Source organism: Carassius carassius, chromosome 7 (genome assembly GCF_963082965.1).
Source record: "Carassius carassius chromosome 7, fCarCar2.1, whole genome shotgun sequence".
NCBI classification, from domain to species: Eukaryota; Metazoa; Chordata; class Actinopteri; order Cypriniformes; family Cyprinidae; genus Carassius; species Carassius carassius.
This window is the reverse complement of record NC_081761.1, coordinates 19,742,363-19,762,252: the sequence shown is the minus strand read 5'-3', so window position 1 is coordinate 19,762,252 and position 19,890 is coordinate 19,742,363. Positions and strand designations below refer to the sequence as shown.

Genomic DNA, 19,890 nt, shown 5'->3' with positions numbered 1-19,890 from the left:
TCCTCATCTTCCCTTCATCAAGTCCTGTTTATTTATACTGAGTCCTATTCTAAGTTTCTTTGTCTGCTGTTGAACGTTAATCCATGTGTCTACGTGTGTGATCCTGCCTTGTGTAATATAAAATAAATCCCTTGTGAATCCTCCTGGTCTTGGAGGTGTTGGGCTATATGGTCATTTTTCAAATCGTCATATCGTCAGCCCGTGAGATTGATATTATCATGAATGGGTGGAGCAAGAGAGAGACTCTCTGTTCTTGTCATAGCATCACTATTTTGTGTTTTAAATCACGCAGGTGCACGAGAGAGAGCCTATGGAATCACCAATAATCGAAAAAATATACTTTCAAACATACTGATAAACTAACGTTAAATATAAAAATACTGTATTTAAAACAGCTAGTTCATATATAGTCGGACAAGCAGTCATATCGCGTGTCCTGTGACAAATTTGCCACATCTGCGCACAGAAGTTATCAGTTAAATGTTGTGCAAAATCAGTCAATGGTAAAAATCAATAGTAGATTTCTTTTAAAGTCCAACAGTTTAACACTAATATTGGACATAAACGAACACATTAAATATACAGTATTCACAACAGGTAATTTCATATATTTGGAGTAAAGTTGAACTGAACTGCTGCATCAGTCATACATGACGAACCCGACGCACCACCAAAGAAACAAGAATGAGATGCATTCTGACAAAACTATGGCATTAAACTCAGTTAGTGAGGGTTTGTTTAAAATATTGCACATATATAGGCCATTCAGATTGTTAAAGTTGCAATAAAGTACTTGTTAAAGTGCAATGAAATTCTTATATCTGCAGACGATGTACGTCTGTTTGTGGATGGAGACTTTGTAACGGCCAAAACTATGTATTTTGCATACATCACATTATAGTGCGGTGTGCATGAAAATAACAAGGCAGCAGAGCGAACTTATCATCCATAGTGGTTCTCAGGTATGGTACTATGGATAAGTTCGCTCTGCCGCCTTGTTATTATTTTGTCTTTACTTTATTTGTAACGTCAAGAAAGAGTTGATCTCTCATGTATGATGTATGTAAATGTAAGATCGCGTTGCCGTGTACCAGCCATTAAATGTGTGGAACACCGACTCCTTGTTTTCTGTCTCTTTCATTTCATGAATTTAACGAGTTAAATTCATGAAAAATCCGTGTCAAAGCGTTACAACTTCTTCAGCAACTACAGACTCTAATACTTTTTTACGTGGGAACTAGCTGGGCAGTTTGATAGACGAATTATAATAGGCTGCCTAATATAAATAATAAGTTATTATTATTATTATTAATACATTAATAGGAGAAGGAGTCTAATATCGTTTTGACTATAGACAGAGACATCTGCAATCATCAATATTTCTGACTATTGTCGGTACACGATACTATCATCTATCGGCACAACCCTACTCTGCGCTACTTTGTCACCGTCAATCATGTCAGATCATCATTTAATACAATGGACTTTCATTTTATGGAAAATAAAACAGACCTTTCATCATTTTTTTGCGCTCCGAAGAAGAAAGAAATAATAAGTTTGATTCTTGTTTGCTTTTTTCTAAATTTCTTTTTTCTAAATCTTGTATTTTGACCCTTATTGACCCCACCATATAATGAAGAGAGATTACAATGGAAACAAGTGACATTTGAGTATCTGTCAATGCTTATACTGACAAGACATTTAAAAAAAAAAAAAAACAAAAAAAAAAACACGCATTAACTTCTGTGACAAGCCAAAAATAAAGTTGAAGGGGAACATTTTTTAAAAGAATTGCAGGAATTGTACCACTGATCTTTTCTCCTTTTTCTAAATTTTTAAGACTTATCTAATAGTGTAAAATGTAATGTCTACCTGATGTGTTAATTTATATTGGACATTTTTTTTTATACATCTATTTAATATCTTCCTAAATGTTAATCCGCTTGCAGGATGTTCTTTCCTAACTAGCAATGGGCTTAATTAGCTTAAAATGCCCATCTTGTTTAACTGCATTATAAAAATGTCATCTAACAGGGTGGACAAATTTCCAAGAATGTGAAATATTCGTTCAGGGTCATTAGGTCATACTAGCCTGAGCAGAGGTGGGTAGTAACGAGTTACATTTACTTCGTTACATTTACTTCGTTACATTTACTTGAGTAATTTTTTGGGGTAACTAATACTTTTTGGAGTATATTTAAAGATGGGTACTTTTACTCTTAATTGAGTAAATTTTGGGGGGAAAATCTGTACTTTTACTTCGTTACTGTGGGCGACGCTCCTCTCGTTACTTTATCTTAACGCAATAAATGTTATAACTGCTTCAGTTTATTCCAAACGCGCCGTCTACTTTTCTCTGGACAATGAGCGATGCCCATTCGCGAATGATTCATTCTTTTGAGTCAATTCTGTTCAAAGGCTTGATCAAACCAATTGGCAAACGAGTGAATTGGTTCATGAATCAGTTTGAATGATTCGTTCAGTTCCCTGCCGCACGCGCTGAGCGTCTGAAGCGATTCATTCAGAGTTGTAACGTTTAAGAACATCAGATGCGTTGAAAACGTGGCTATGGAACTGCACTGAAATGAAAGCAAATCTGCAAAGGCTATTATTTGCTTGCGATGGAGATCCTTATTAGATGAACACCGCGTGTGCTGTCTACTGTTCAACAGGTAATAACTTGGGCTACATTCGATTACAGTGCATGATACCTGTGACATTAGTTTGTTGTACGTGTGGCTTATAACAGAGGGGAGTCAAGTTGAATGCAGCTTTCAAAAGACAAAAAATAGCCGATTAAGATTTTATTACTTTTAATACAATCATACGAGTACATTCAGCGAGTCATATCATCAGCTGCTAAATTCAGATCTGTGATCACTTGCTGGCGCTGAGCCAGAGATAGATGCGTTTTTACAGCACTGCGGATTATAACCAATCACACAAGATTATGTTGAGCTTTTGAATGCAATGGCCAATCAGAGGTGTTCAGATGAGTCATCGCTAAAATGCCGGTGCTTCCTTCACTCGCTCCTGACTGGAGACAACAAAGTGCAGATGTGTGTAAGAATCTATAATTAAGATATTGATTTCACAGTGTTAACAGTTTCAGTGATTTTAATGGGAGTTTCTGAGAGTGATTGAACTCTAGACTGTCAGTGAAAATGATCTTTGATAATGTAAATGTTATTTACTCTCTTTCTGAACAATGAAAGATTAGTAGCAATTTTTATATCACATTAACTTTCAATGTTAAATTCACATTTAATATAAAGTCAGTCGTATTAAAAATATGTTATGGCATGACACCTATATCTGTTACTTAAGTAAACAGACAGGGTTTTATAATAAATTACATAATTAGGCTACTTTGACCATCGCATATTATCATTATTAACAATCTATGAAATGTGAGAATCGAGATATGATGACCCCCATATGCCTAGACTAGGTCTGGGATAAACGATTATTTTTTAAACGATTAATCTAGCGATTCTATTTTTGATGCATCGATTAATCTAACGATTAATTTTTTCAGACCGATTTGATTTCGATTATCTCCCCATTAATTGACTACTAACAATTTATACATGTTGATTTACATATCTGAATGAAAAAAACATAAATTCCTTAACATTGCAATATATGTTTATTGCTCTTAAAATGACAAAATAAAAGACTGACTAAGAATGCATTACTTTGGACTTGTATAGAGATAGCATTCAATAAAACCTTGAAGCCTTGAAAACACATAGCTTACTGAAACAAGCTTACTGAACACATAGGGCCTAGCTTACTGAAAAAAGAAGTTCTTTCAGTTGAAAATAACAACAACTTGATGTCTAGAGTTCAATAAAAAAGGTGACCCAAAATACTTGTTTAGAGCAATTGAAAGAATACAGTATGTAAATGTAAACTTGAGGGCTTTAAGCTAATACAGAGAGTGCTTTTCCAAAATAAAAATTAACAATGGGAGCCAGCAGCCTGTCATGGAGAAAAATAAATCTCCGAATGCTCCACGTGAAACTTTGGCGTTCCGCCCTTTTTCTATCGTGTCTAATGATTTTGGTTAATATGCACGAGGGAGGGAGAGAGAGAGAGAGAGAGAGAGAGAGAGAGAGAGAGAGCAAGACAGCGCTCGTGTAGTTTGAAGACTGTGAGTGCGCGAGCGCGCGTGAAACTTTGGTGTTTCGCCCTTTTTCTATCGTGTTTAATGATTTTGATTAATATGCACAAGGGAGAGAGAGAGCAAGAAGCGCTCGTGTTGTTTGAAGACTGTGAGTGCGCGCGCAGCCGGGGCTCTCTCTCGTACGCGCCCTGTCACTCACCGATCAAATAAGGCTTTGACAGCCGCCAAAAAAAAAGATCAATGGAGAAAAACCCCTGGATTGGTTATATAACGTTGGACAGAATGTTGATCCGGGCATCGCGTATATTCAGCTCACATAAGGTAAACGTTTTGCAAACGTTTTTTAGAGAAATAAAAACAGGTTGACGAATCGATGCACATATGACCTCGACGCGTTGTCCCAGCCCTAGCCTAGACACAATTGATTATGATATTTCCACAATATTTACGCTTGCAGAAATATACTTCTGCGTGCAGACAGAAAAAGATCCGTCAATGTGCATTTGGTTTGTTAAGTTCAGATGTTCGGTAACTTAGCGGTCATGTGAGGAGTTTTTTCTCTTCTCTGTGTCAGAGGTTATTTATACATATATAATACATACTTTGAAATATTATTTATTTTGTGATGCAAATCCGAATTTTCATCAGCTGTTACTCCAGTTTTCAGAGTTATGATCCTTCAAAATAGAATTCTAATATATTGATTTATTACCAGTGCTGGAAACAGTTTTGCTGCTTAATATTTTTTTGGAACCCGTGACATTTTGTTTGGGATTATTTGATGAATAGAAAGATAAAAAGAACATCATTGATAGTAAATCAACATATTGGAATGATTTCTGAAGGATTATGTGACATTGAAGACTGGAGTAAAGGCTGATGAAATATATATATTTATATACACACACATACATTACATACATTTTATCTATATATCTAAATAAAAATAGGCTTAGTATATATGACCCAAAGTAACTAGTAACTAACTACTTGAGTAGATTGTTTATCCGATACTCTTTTACTCTTACTCAAGTAGCTATTCAGACTAGTACTTTTACTTTTGTAAATATTTCGAGAAGTACTTTTACTTTTACTTGAGTACAGTTTTTGGGTGCTCTACCCACCTCTGAGCCTGAGCTTGATGACACCCTGTATACAATACTCCAAACACTCTCACAGCAGCAAGCTCTCTATTGGTTATTGTGTCTTTCATGGGCTTTCTCAAAATTCATTTGGAAATGTAATATGCAAAATGGCAATGCAATATGTAAAACTGCAATGTATTTCTGTATTTAAATGTACATTTTCCCATATATATGTACAACATTTAGTTGAAAATTAAACTGAAAATTCAATTATATTATTTACACTTGCCATTTCCTACACTATGTAAATTAAAAACATATTTTAATGGTTTATAAGTAGCAAAATTAAAATGCTACCCAAATTGATCAGATGTGTTTAATCTGTCCAAGCAAAAACTGTAGCAAAATTATTCTTAAAATGCTTTTTTTCTAAATGCATTTAGACTTAAGGGTAAAACACTTGGGATTACATTTTCATCATAATACTGTGTGATCATTTTAGCATAATGCAGTGAGAATTTCAAAATCAACATCTCAATGTTCTTTTAATCTGTAATATAGCATGTGTTCCGTGGCAACTAAATGTCACGCACCTGCCACAAGATCGCTCACTGTTTACAGCCACTGGACACTGCGATTGATGCCCGTGATTTTGAAGTTATCTCACCTCGGTTGTGGCATGTCCTGTGACAGCTGCGCTTAGATCTGACTGGTTAAGTGTCATCTGGGGCAGAGTAACAGTAGCACAATTTTCTGTTTTGTCACATGCATCAATTGGAGTGTAAACAATGAGAAATCTTGAGGCATGTGCAACACTTAGGTGCCATGTGACGTGCGCTCCATTATGGAATAGAAGAGATTAATTTATTCCTGTGATCAAAGCTAAATTTTCAGCATCATTCATTACTCTAGTCTTCGGTGTCACATGATCCTTGAGAAATCATTCTTATATACTGTTCAAGAAAACATTTTTAGGGCATTTTATATTGTTTATTTTTGTGTTGGAGTAATGATGCTAAAAATTCAGCTTTGCAATCACAGGAATAAATGACATTTTACAATATATACAAATAAACAGCAGTTATTTTAAATATTAAAAATATTTCCCAATATTACTGCTTTTGCTTTATTTTAGATCAAATAAATAAATTACGGCTTGGTGAGCAGAAGATAATTCTTTAAAAATCTTAAATCTCAAAAACTTTTGACTGGTAGTGTATAAAGCGTTTAAACATGCTTTTAATTTGCCTATTAGCAATTTGCACTAAATGTTGCACATATGTTTGGGAAAATTTAAATTTAAATACCGAAATACTTTGCCATTTTGCATATGACATTTCAAAATGAATTTTCATAACTACATAAATTTAGCAGTTTGTTGAGAGTGTTCTAACCTCAGTTGACCCAAGTTATAGTGTTGTGTTGCTCCATCCGTGGAGCGTGTGACAAAGAGAGAGAAGAACGGCTGTAACTGTCTGAGCTCCAGCAGCACAATGGCCAGGTAGTGGATAAAGAGCAGAGCGTCCACTAGTGAAACCGCATACTGCACAATCCCTTGGTAGTCCTCATCCTGGAACAGATAGAGTGACTGTTAGTAACTGTTACATAAAGTAGGGCAATATGAGAATTAGCAGGTACATAACATTACTGGAAATGTTTCTCTGTGATATGTTAACATGTTGATACTTTAAAGTTACAAAGTAGAGGAAATTGGGCCTAGTACTCACACAGAGATGTTTTTGGAGAATGGGCCATGCTAGTTAGCTTAATATTTTTAGTATTAGTGCAGTTAAGCCCAAAGTGTCCGTGTAAATTAAGTGTAAGTGTAAAATAAGTAGGCAAGAAGGTACACTTTTAGCCTCACCTGTGAGTCCAGGATGCGTACTCCATAAAACAACCAATAGGAAAGCACAAACAGTAGCACCAGTGTGGCTAGTAAGGCTCGAAATACAAAGATTCTTGGCAAACCAGCCCTGGGTGGCCTGAAGAATAGAGCCCACACTGCCAACAATAAAATCAGCAGTTTAAATGCCACAGATATAAAGAGACCTTCACAGGCCGTTCCACAGGCTATCAGTCTATCAGGCCAGAGGAGGTGAGGCAGGATAAGGAAGGCAAGTGGAGTCAGAAAAACCACGAGTCCCAGGATTACAGACAGAGCCACATTTAGATAACGTTTGCAGTCTAGGCCCACGCTATCGTCGAGGTCTTTGCTGATGCGAACAATGTCCTCCTGAGATAGAGAGTGTTCTGAGGTGCCAGTGACAGCTGTCGTAGTCTCACCCCAGTTATCATCCTGGAAAGAAAGAGGGATAAGGGCATGGGGAAATGGAGATAGATTAGACTCAAGTCTGATGCATAGTTCAGCATCATTTGTGCATGAAGAGGGGGTGACCAATAGGACGTGACAGATTTGAGTAAGAAAGATTAATAAATGTGAATCTTCCTTCAACTATTGGCACTTTTGGCATTGTGGACTTTAGATACATTTGCCCAAAATACCATTTCCACACTTGCATGTCATCACTGTTGAAAAAAAAAACAGCATATGTTGGTTAGGTATGTTTTGAAACATGGCTGCTGGTTTGCGGTGGTTTAAGCTGGTAATGGGATGTTTTAAGCTGGACAATGAGCTGGTCATGTGCTGGTCCTAAGCTGGTCCTGAGCAAGAGCTAGTCGCTTCGAACTAGGTCTGCACAATAAATCGCATTCCGACTGTCATGCGCATTTAGTCAGTAAAGCCGGTTATGAATGTGATATTGTCTAGCTTGTAAGTACGGCTCTGCCATTCCATCTAAAAGCATGTAATGGAGATTTATTACTAATCACAGAGCTTGCTTTACTGACGAGATGCACATGACAATCATATCCGATTTATCATGCAGCAGCTTAGGACCAGCACATGACCAGCTAAGGACCAACTTAAACCAGCTCAGGACCAGCGTAAACCAGCTCAAACAAGCAGCTGTGCTTCAAAACATACCTAACCAGTATATGCTGTTTTTTTCAACTGGGATGGAAACAATGGCCATGGAATTTTTGGAACAAAAAAAGCAACTGTTTCTGTCTTGCTAAGGCTAATAACCCACTTGCATAAGTTCATTAATGAAGTATTATTTTCTGATTTTGGACAAGAAAAATATAATAAAGAAAAATTTTGATTATTAATTAATTATTACTCATTAAGGAAAATGTTAAGTGGATAAAAAAAATACCTCTGGGGCATTAAAATTGTCCCAAGTTGAAGTGACTTATTCTTGCAGCAATCCTTAACTATCACATAGTCGGTTTTAGTCAGTTGTAAGCTGTACAGGAAGCCAAACACTCAAGCACTTGGAGCACTGCAATACTGAACTGAGGAGTGTATCCTGTACAATGTCGTAACACTGCTTAAACTAATGAAACAAATCATAGAAACATGGTCACAAATTTAAACCCACTAAACTGGTTCCATCAACAGTAAAGCATCATAAAGCAGTGATGCAGTGATCTTCAGGATTACCAGAAACTTCAAAGCAAGTGTGTTAAATTCTGCAAGAGATGCAGTCCTCCAGGAGAAGTTTTTGTGTGTATCTGACAATAATTTACTTAAGTGAAAGGGTGAAATGCTGATGAAGTGACTCTCAGAGCAGCTCTGGAGATGAATATTCATGTGTTCATGCCCTCATAAAATGAGATGACAGATGAGCGTCACAAATGCTTAAAACTGAGACACACAATATGCTTAATTTATGTAGCAGTCTTTTTGTGTTTCAGTATTTATGGTTACTGGGATTTAACCCTTGTGGATTGTTCAAATTCACTACCCTTTCGGTATGTTTGGGATGAAAACATACACTCAATTAAACTGCTGTAAAAATGTATCATCTGTTAATCAACTTCAGTCCTGATCAAAACTACCAAATGTTTTTAAAAAATCCAAGATTTTAACTCTTTAATTGCCAAGTTCATAAATGATGTCACTGATTTTGGAAAAAAAACACACAAAATGACTTATTTTCAATATAAAAGTAATTGTGGCTGGATTTAATTTTTTACTTTTTATAACAGTCTTGGGCATGTCAAAGATTAGTAGCAACATTGGCTTTGATGCATTTTTAGTTTTTGTGCAGCATTAGATTTAAAATTTTTCTCCCTAATTTGTTGTTGGTGGCTGTTTTTGCCCCATTGACTTCCATTATAACAACATTTTTTGATTGCAAAGCCATGACACCATATAATCATGCAATCTTGATTGTTTGTGGTTTTCCCTTTTGGGAAGAGGTAAAATTTGTTATTTTTACAGTTGATCACTAGGTGGTACCATTAACCCTTTAGATAGGCCTGTGCAAAAAAAGGCTTAGTTTCTGGCTTGTATATGGAGTTATATGGAGTATAACAGCAAATTATAGTGTTTGTGTGTGTGTGAGATTCTTCATTGTTGGTGGTTTTCCCTGTTGGGAAGAGGTAACATTTGTTATTTTTTACAGTTGATCACTAGGTGGGACCATTAACCCTTTAGATAGGCCTGTGCAAAAAAAAGCTTAGTTTCTGACTTGTATATGAAGCTTTGTTATTAGTATAATATAAACAGTCTACATTTATGAGATCACATCAGCACACGCTGAACCCAGAAAGAGTCACTGAAGCATTCAGAGCCTCAGGCTACAGTGATATGGTGAATACAGAAGTGCAATGGAAACTAAGAAGGGTTGTCTGTGTATTCAAATATGTTCAGACAGGGAGATCTGAAATTAGCATGTTGGTTTAATTAGTCTGAGGAGAGCTATGTAATTCAGAAATAATGATATAAAATAAATTTTCTGTGACTACGTACTACAAGCGGTTTGGGGAATGGATTGATCTGATGGAAAATCCATTGCTGTCAGGTAAGGCAGCAGACAGATGACTGTTAACCAATTATAATGACTTAATTGAATTAATTATCTGTTTATGTATTATACTGTATACCTTAATTATTTTTAAAAAGATGCATAAAGGAGCATTTCTAACAGTACAAGGAAGTGCATTCCATAGCCTGATATAAATTTGATGAGCTGGTGTTCTCCTGGTGATCGACTGTCCTGCAAAGTTTGGCTCCAACCCTAATAAAACACACCTGCTTTTAATTTTTAGGTGAGCCTGAAGACCTTAATTAGTTGCTTCAGGTGTGTTCGATTAGGATTGAAGCTAAACTTTGCAGGACAGTCGATCGCCAGGAGCAGGGTTGGGCACCCCTGATGTAGGTACTGTATCATCAGCATAAAAGTAATACCCTAAATCATATTTCTTAACAATTTGCCCTAGTGGAAGCATAAAAATAATAAAAAGCACGAGACAGATCCCTGAGGGACACTATAGGGACTTTCGCACCACTTTAGTTCCAGAACTAAATGCAGAGTACTAAAGTACTGGGACGATTTTGCTCGAACTTTTACCCAGTACTATTTAAAGGGTTGCATTCTCTGTGTACTAGGAAGTGACGTAAGCTGATTGACATCGACATCATTTGTGCATGGCATTCAACAACGAAAAACAAAGACAACCAATGTTAACAACAGGAGGATGGAGGACGCTGTGATCGGAGCTCTGTTTTTGTTGTGTCTTGCGGGTTTCACAATAATGAAAATGGAATGTCGAAGTATACGTAAAGTGATTGAAGGAGGACCAATGACAACTGGCAGTGCTACATTTGCAAAAAGTGCCTGCACTTCAGCGTCCATCCATCTATCGCTGTTCTCCATCTTGCAAAATAAGTTGACAATGTTTACAGTATGTTACAGTATGTTGAGTTTTAAATCATGGCTGGTGAGGGCGTTTTCATACACTTTTGCCCAATCAATGTATACTTACTTCACAGTTAGTACCAGTTCTGCTGGTTAGACCCTGCTCCGGAGTAGGAGCTAATTTGGTTCTTGAAAAAGGCAGTCCAGTATTAAAATCATACCCATTTCCAGCAGTGTGAAAGCGCCAAAAAGTGGGTAGTTCCAAAATTAGTTCTGGTATTATGAAAAGGTTCCTGCAGTGCAAATGGCCCTTATGGCAGATCACTTTTTCAGGACAACAAACTGGGAAGTGCTGTGGACGTAATCTTTTAACGAGAGATGCAGGAATTCATTTGGTGCATCACACACAGTGCATTGGTATTTCCTTGTGGCTAGCCTTGAGTGTACATTGGTTATATACACATTATTGAGATGCATGGTGGAATTAAATTAGTGCACTCAATAATAGATAGAGTTTATGTACAAAGCAGGATTCCATAAAGGGTTGCATTGATATGGAAAGGTGAGATATGGGGAGGGACAAAGAGAGCCAGGCTTGAGACATTTGAGATAAAATGTGTATTAATATAACATCTATAACTAGAGTACTGTAACACAAAGACATGCATTAAATGACTGGATCCCTTGGAGAGGAAACCATATAGTATGTATGGGGTTGAGAGACACATTAACATGCTTTCCACAAGACCTGCAGAGTATCCTGACTAGACCACTGGGAGCATATGGACTGAGAGCATCAAAGCTTTGTCAAACAATATTTTAGTTTTGGCTTGCAGGTCAAGATTTACAAAGACCTTTTACACTGTCAGTTTTATTTCAATATCAATGTTGACTTTAAAGGAGGTAAATATGAAGAGTTTGGTTCCAAAACGTGAAAAACGCCATTTAAAAAAATAAATAAATTGAGTTTCCGCCAAAATAAGCTTAGTTTCTGGTCGGTATTGAAAGGTAAATTTTGATTTAATTTTGACCCTTTTTTTCCAAACTATGACAAGCGCCAGTCTCCCTTTTTTGCAGAATGCGATATATCCGCTCAATCAGTCAGATCACAACATTCCACGCACTGTAAACAGTAACAACCAATCAAAGCACATCATTCCACGCACTCTGGACAGTAATGTCGGGGCTTTGAATACACTCCGCATCTTAGTTTTACTTCTCTACTTTGTATTTTGTGATCAACAAACAAGGGCTGTACGATAAATCGCATGTGATTGTCATCCGCATCTCGTCAGTAAAGCCGTTTCTGTGATTAATAGTATGGTAAATCTCCATCATGTGCTTTTAGATGGAGCAATATTTAAAACACAGAGCCGTAGATCATGGACAAGCTGTTAGTGTTTTTATTAATGCCATTTATGTTTTTGTTAATACAGCATATAGCACTAGTCAACTAAATGAATGTAATATGGCAAAGATGAATGCACTTTTGGGAGTTGAATGTAAGGGAAATGTCATTTTGGGATTTCTGTGGTCTGATGTAATATTGTTAATGTTCTTGTTCATGATGAAATTTTATTTCATGGCTATAATTAATTTATAGCCTTAACAAGATGACCAGTTGAATTCATTTCTGAAGCGATGACTGACAAAAACCTGGATTTTAATTTTTTATGTTATTATAACCTAAAGATGCTTTGTGAAAGTTTGAAACATAAAATAGTGCTTTTCATTAGGGGTGCACCGAAATTTCAGCCGCCGAAAATTTTCGGCCGAAATGGCATTATCGGTTTCGGGCCGAAATAAAAAAAAACAGCCGAAACGTAAACCGAAAATGAATGTCACCCGCCCCTCCCATCCATGCGCAAGCGCTTAGGTTTCACTCACGGTCGAGCTGTTATCACGCGTCTGCCTATCAAAGATTAAGCATGTCAAAGGGCTGTCACAATCAAAAAAAGCTTGTCACAAAAGCTGCACAATCGATCAGACCAACCAACACAAGTTTCGAAAACGAAAACAGGGAATCGATTTTAACGGCCTTCTCTCGGAGCGCGTCCAGCTCGTCACTATACGCTCGCAGCGAACGCGCGTCACACAGCAACGGCAGGTTCTGACACACACACACACACACACACACACACACACACACACACACACACACACACACAGCCTATTAGTGCATAATATCAATGTAGCCTTCAGTAATGTTTTTCATTGACGTTATGGCAGTCCACATTGCTGACTTGTGCGCGTCTCAAGCGCCCTCTTTACGTTCGCCCTAATGCCTGTTTAGTTGTCGGTGGATTTGCCTATATTTGGCGTTGAAAAACGGATCAACGCCAAATATAGGCAATTTACTAACGATTCAATGAACACTTTGCCTATGTCTCAAAAATCGAACAGGATTTTTTTTTCACAAAAGTGACAGCCCTATACGAGAGGACACCAAAGTTGCAATATGTAACATTTGTTCTGCAAAAATCTCCAAAATTGTGGATTTTTTTGCACAATTTTTAAAAAACTATTTTATTTGATGGAACATAAAACTTGAAGAATAATTATTATTTATATTTATTGTAAAAAATATTTTATGTTTTGTTATGTAACTGTTAATAAAAGTTTGATTATTATAGTGTGATTTTTCAATTCAGATCCATTAAATCCAAGCAATATATATATACGTTTTTAAAAGAAGCCATTTTCGGCTTCAGTTTCGGTTTTCGGCCAAGTGCATCCTAAATTTTCGGTTTCGGTTTCGGCGCAGAATTTTCATTTCGGTGCATCACTTCTTTTCATCTTGCTACTTTCTTGGTAAAGAAAACACATTTTTACTCAAATGAACCAAAATGGATTTATTGCGTTTTGAAACCAAACAACTCTTCATATACACAAACACACACACACACACACTAGATATACTGTAGTATACTGAAGGTTCACGGATTAATGCCAGTTCTTCCATACTGATCTCAGCCTGCCCCAGTTCTGCCATTACAATGGAACTTATATTTGCAATTGTGGTTTTTCACTCTCTGAGGCAGCAGGTAAAGCAAACACTCCACTTGGAATCCGGTCACTGCTCACTAACTTGTTTTTGCCTTATTGCAAAAAATTACCCGTCATGCAATCTAAGCTGTTACATTCTTGTGTGCTCAGATTAAAGAAAAGGCTTTGGAAGTGTCCAAGAGATGAGGAGAGGGTATGTCACGTGATATCCAAGGAGAGGAAAGAGAAGCATGGAAGGAGGAGGAGGGAGGTCGTCAGTCCATTAAATAAACAATTCCAGTCACCAGGGAGATATACATAATAACATAATTGACCAATTAGGGGCTGTGTAGAAGCCCGTTGTAATACTTTGTTACATTCAGTCTCTTTCTTAGATAATATTGCTTGCAAGTTTTGTTGATGTTTAGACAACATTTCTATATCACAGTGTTCATCACATCACTGTTGTCTGTTATGTTCCCTTAAATTTCTTCAGTCATTTTATTTCTTACACATATCATATTACTAATATTACATACTGTTTAAGACCGTAGTAGGGGTGTCACGATATACCATTATTGGCAATAACCGTGGTATTAAAAGCAACAATTATCGATATTGTGTTAATTTAGTGTGTGACGATATACCGGTATTAGCAATAACCCCAATATTTAAAATTAACAGTTCTCTTATGATAACACCACATGTAAATAGTCCAGTGCCAGTACCTGGTTGAGCTCCCAGGTGGCAGTACTGTGCCTTAACACTGACACCTGTCAGAGCTGTGTTCGTCAAAGTTGCCATTATTTTACTAGTCATAGAATGGGAAACGTTATATTAACCTGTTAACAGCGTTTTTCTATGTTCATATATTTAAGTAAAGGGGGATTATTTTAATATGTACTGCATTTTCTTTACTCGTTTTTGTATTTACAATCAATACGGTCAATACAATGTGCATAGTAACATTTTATTTCTTTTTTAAAATCTATTAACAGTTACATGATTAAAACCGCTCTTGAAAAACTGAGCGACCACATTGCTTCATTAAACTCCAATGGACTTAATGCCTCATCTGTGGTCATTCTTCAATAAGGTTCATTAGTTAATATTAGATTATTAAATTAGTTAACATATATAAATAACAAACAATAATGAATGTTTCCACAGCATTTATTAATCTTAGTTCATGTTAATTTCAGCATTTACTTATACATCATGATACATATGAACAATGAATGACTCGATTTTTATTAACTTTAACAAAGATTAATAAATTGTGTAATAAATGTATTGACTCGTTTTTCATTCATGTTAGTTAATACATTAATGTTAATAAATGACATCTTATTGTAAAGTGTTTTATAATAATATTTATTCATTATACTGTTATTTCATAGGAGCTTCAAAGACGACGGAGCCAGAGTCTTGTGCCCTGCGTTTATCAGTATCCTTATGTTCGTTAGGTGAAAAAGAAACAAAGTAAAAAATAATTTGACTGATATCTTTTCACCCCCCAAGGTTTCTATAGCATTTTCACAAACAATATTATATATTTACAAAATTTTTAGGTACATAACTCATTACATCAAAACATTAGCAAGTAGCTTTCAAATATTGTTCAATTATGTAAACATTAGGGGTGGAACGATACATGTATTTGTACCGAACCGTGAGGATGAGGACTTACAATGAATAAATGCAATTCACACCCAATCCAGAAGAGGCAATGCAACGCTGTTTGATAAACGCCCGCCAGCAGAAGAACAACGAATGCCATGAGTTGCACACTTGAAAACAAAGCCCACTAGACAGTGACCATTTGCTGACTCTGAATGTGTCTCTCACAGACTGACAAAGGAGTATACTTTAAAGGCTTGTGCATTCAACTGTTTGTGAAATGGAGCTTTGTGCTTGTGTATCCTACCTCTCTCATTCAGCACAAATCCAAATATTCCATAATATTTCCATATTTGTGATGTAACGTAATGTATCTGAAAAAGAAACTATTATTTATGTAAATTATAGGCTTTGTACTTTAGTCGCATTCCAACGGTGACACAGAGGCAGGCGTGCTGATGTTTGTATCACTGTATTTTATTTTAATAAAAGTACCAACTGCGCTGGTCAAGTAAGCAATGCTGAAACTAATGTGTGTGTGTGTGTGTGTGTGTGTGTGTGTGCGTATATCGCAAAAATGAACTGAAACTCAGCGTTTATAGGCTACGTTACGTGTTGCAGTTTTTTCCCCCTTTTTTATCTGTAAACTAAATCAAATATATTTCAACAATGTATTCCTTGCATGTATATATGTACTGCATAACAATGTAATATGGGGTGGAACGGTACACAGATGTCACGGTTTGGGGGTCATGGCTCGATATACGATTTCGATACAATGAAAAAAATAAATCAACTATGCTTGATTTCTTTTCATTTATTTTGAACAGACAGTAGTACAAATAAAAAAAATCCACCTAAAGAAAATATTATTACTCACCCTTCACTAAAAATCCTTGTGAAAATACTAAATATTATTACATTATGCAATACATATATATACATACAAGAATATAAGAAATATATTTGATTTAGTTTTCAGATAAACAAGGGAAGAAAACATAGCATAATAACGTAACATAGCCTATACAGGTGCATCTCAATAAATTACAATATTGTGGAAAAATTCATTTATTTCAGTAATTCAACTCAAATTGTGAAACTTGTGTATTAAATAAATTCAGTGCACACAGACTTGAGTAGTTTAAGTCTTTGGTTCTTTGATTTTGGTGATGATTTTGGCTCACATTTACAACCCGAATTCCGGAAAAGTTGGGACGTTTTTTAAATTTTAATAAAATGAAAACTAAAAGACTTTCAAATCACATGAGCCAATATTTTATTCACAATAGAACATAGATAACATAGCAAATGTTTAAACTGAGAAAGTTTACAATTTTCTGGACAAAATGAGCTCATTTCCATTTTGATTTCTGCTACAGGTCTCAAAATAGTTGGGACGGGGCATGTTTACCATGGTGTAGCATCTCCTTTTCTTTTCAAAACAGTTTGAAGACGTCCGGGCATTGAGGCTATGAGTTGCTGGAGTTTTGCTGTTGGAATTTGGTCCCATTCTTGCCTTATATAGATTTCCAGCTGCTGAAGAGTTTGTGGTCGTCTTTGACGTATTTTTCGTTTAATGATGCGGCAAATGTTCTCTACAGGTGAAAGATCTGGACTGCAGGCAGGCCAGGTTAGCACCCGGACTCTTCTACGACGAAGCCATGCTGTTGTTATAGCTGCAGTATGTGGTTTTGCATTGTCCTGCTGAAATAAACAAGGCCTTCCCTGAAATAGACGTTGTTTGGAGGGAAGCATATGTTGCTCTAAAACCTTTATATACCTTTCAGCATTCACAGAGCCTTCCAAAACATGCAAGCTGCCCATACCGTATGCACTTATGCACCCCCATTCCATCAGAGATGCTGGCTTTTGAACTGAACGCTGATAACATGCTGGAAGGTCTGCCTCCTCTTTAGCCAGGAGGACACGGCGTCCGTGATTTCCAACAAGAATGTCAAATTTGGACTCGTCTGACCATAAAACACTAAACCACTTTGAAATAGTCAATTTTAAATGAGCCTTGGCCCACAGGACACGACGGCGCTTCTGGACCATGTTCACATATGGCTTCCTTTTTGCATGATAGAGCTTTAGTTGGCATCTGCTGATGGCACGGCGGATTGTGTTTACCGACAGTGGTTTCTGAAAGTATTCCTGGGCCCATTTAGTAATGTGATTGACACAATCATGCCGATGAGTGATGCAGTGTCGTCTGAGAGCCCGAAGACCACGGGCATCCAATAAAGGTCTCCGGCCTTGTCCCTTACGCACAGAGATTTCTCCAGTTTCTCTGAATCTTTTGATGATGTTATGCACTGTAGATGATGAGATTTGCAAAGCCTTTGCAATTTGACGTTGAGGAACATTGTTTTTAAAGTTTTCCACAATTTTTTTTACGCAGTCTTTCACAGATTGGAGAGCCTCTGCCCATCTTTACTTCTGAGAGACTCTGCTTCTCTAAGACAAAGCTTTTATAGCTAATCATGTTACAGACCTGATATCAATTAACTTAATTAATCACTAGATGTTCTCCCAGCTGAATCTTTTCAAAACTGCTTGCTTTTTTAGCCATTTGTTGCCCCCGTGCCAACTTTTTTGAGACCTGTAGTAGGCATTAAATTTTAAATTAGCTAATTAAGTGGATAAAAGTGTAAAATTTCTCAGTTTAAACATTTGCTATGTTATCTATGTTCTATTGTGAATAAAATATTGGCTCATGTGATTTGAAAGTCTTTTAGTTTTCATTTTATTAAAATTTAAAAAACGCCCCAACTTTTCCGGAATTCGGGTTCATACAGCGCTATGATTTCCGCGAAGCAGAAAACGTGGACAGAATCTCAAAATCTAGTCATGAAAATGAAACTTACATTTTAATATGGACAGTCACGGAATTTGTCAAAGTTAGCATGAATTAATCAAATCAAATCTCCATATGGACCAGTATCTGTAAATGTTAAGCGGCAAAAGTTGGTTGAAATATGAATCCTGCATGTTCTGCGCGTCTCTGTCTGAATGATTGAATTACAGAGACGTGCGGGTTGTTTACTACATAGACTGAAACGCTTTTCGCTTGCAGTAATGAGGACATAAATACATAAACAACATCACCAGAACTGTTCTGAATCACTTCATAAGCATTTTACAGTTTCATTTGAGTAAAACCAGTGTCAAAATAAAAGTAGCCAGTCAAAATAAGAGTTCATTTTTACATAAAGGCATTGTGCTATAAATATTACTATTATTTAGTAGAATGTATGTGATACTGCTACTACTGTTGAAAATTAATTAAAAGACAAATTAAATTTTGGTGAAACTTGTTTAACCTGTTAGCCAGCACCAGAAAGCCCTCGTCCTGAAAGCCTCTAAACTCGCACGTGTCAGTGTTTACGAATAGATTAAATGAAACGGGACATATTTAATTTTGACAAACTATGTATCATTATAAAGATCTAAGCCTCAAGCATCGACGACAGATCGCTGTTTTTCAATGGAAAGCTTATAAAGACTGTATTTGCTACATTTGTGTAAGCAGTTCACATAAAAAACATGAACAGTAGAAACGCTGTACATACCAGATCCGTCGTAATAACGAGTCATAAACACATCCACATCTGTAAATCCCGGTTTAGTTAGAAAGGTAAGGGTCCACTCAACGACATCTCATGGAGCACGTTTAGTCCAACGAAGCAATAACGTTGTAATATGGATCATAATTCCTTTGTTTACGTTTCAGTTCTTTAGCGACAGAATTGTTTGTGTCCGTTATGGAATAACTCACGGTCAGAAACTGCGTCTTGGTAGAAAAAACATGGCATGTTTTGCAGCGTACAGTGTCACAAACAGAATGAGACAATCCACCGAAATAAAGAATGAATGAAAGATAGTTTATTTGAATTGTGGCACTCTCTCGTGACGCGCTCTGACACACCTGTCAGCTGATGGAGGTGGAACTTATAGCGATCACCTTTTTCTTTGTTTCTTTTATTTTTCAACATTTTTTATATATGTGAGAGTGTGTTTTGTGTTGAATGTGAATGTATCTGCATGATTACCATCTGTTTGAGTGCAAATCAGCCCAAATCAGCCTGCTATTACTGTATGATCACGGCTATCAAAGTGAACGCGTCTATATGAATAGAGAGAGTGGATTATTTACTTTGGCACATTTGTGTTATTACCATCTGTATAAGTGGCCATCAGCACATCAGCACTTATTTGCATCGTAATTCATAGTAAATGCTGCATTTCTAGCAATCTCAGGATTTTCTGTAACTGGCAAACAAAGTTAAATCTTTTTTTTTCTTCTTGTTATTCTTATTTTTCTTACTCAAATTATTCTTATTGTATTTTTCTAGTGCTCAAA

General features: G+C 36.4%; 1 protein-coding gene across 1 annotated transcript in view; it reads right to left on the bottom strand.

The window, feature by feature from the left end:
* Window positions 1-19,890, bottom strand: part of LOC132143667 (vang-like protein 1) — a 133,450-nt gene that overhangs the window by 20,632 nt on the left and 92,928 nt on the right. The window contains exons 4-5 of the mRNA XM_059554092.1: window positions 7,079-7,510; window positions 6,609-6,784 (exon numbers count right to left, since the gene is read on the bottom strand). Coding sequence (XP_059410075.1) covers window positions 6,609-6,784; window positions 7,079-7,510 — 608 coding nt within the window. The remainder of the gene's footprint in view (window positions 1-6,608; window positions 6,785-7,078; window positions 7,511-19,890) is intronic.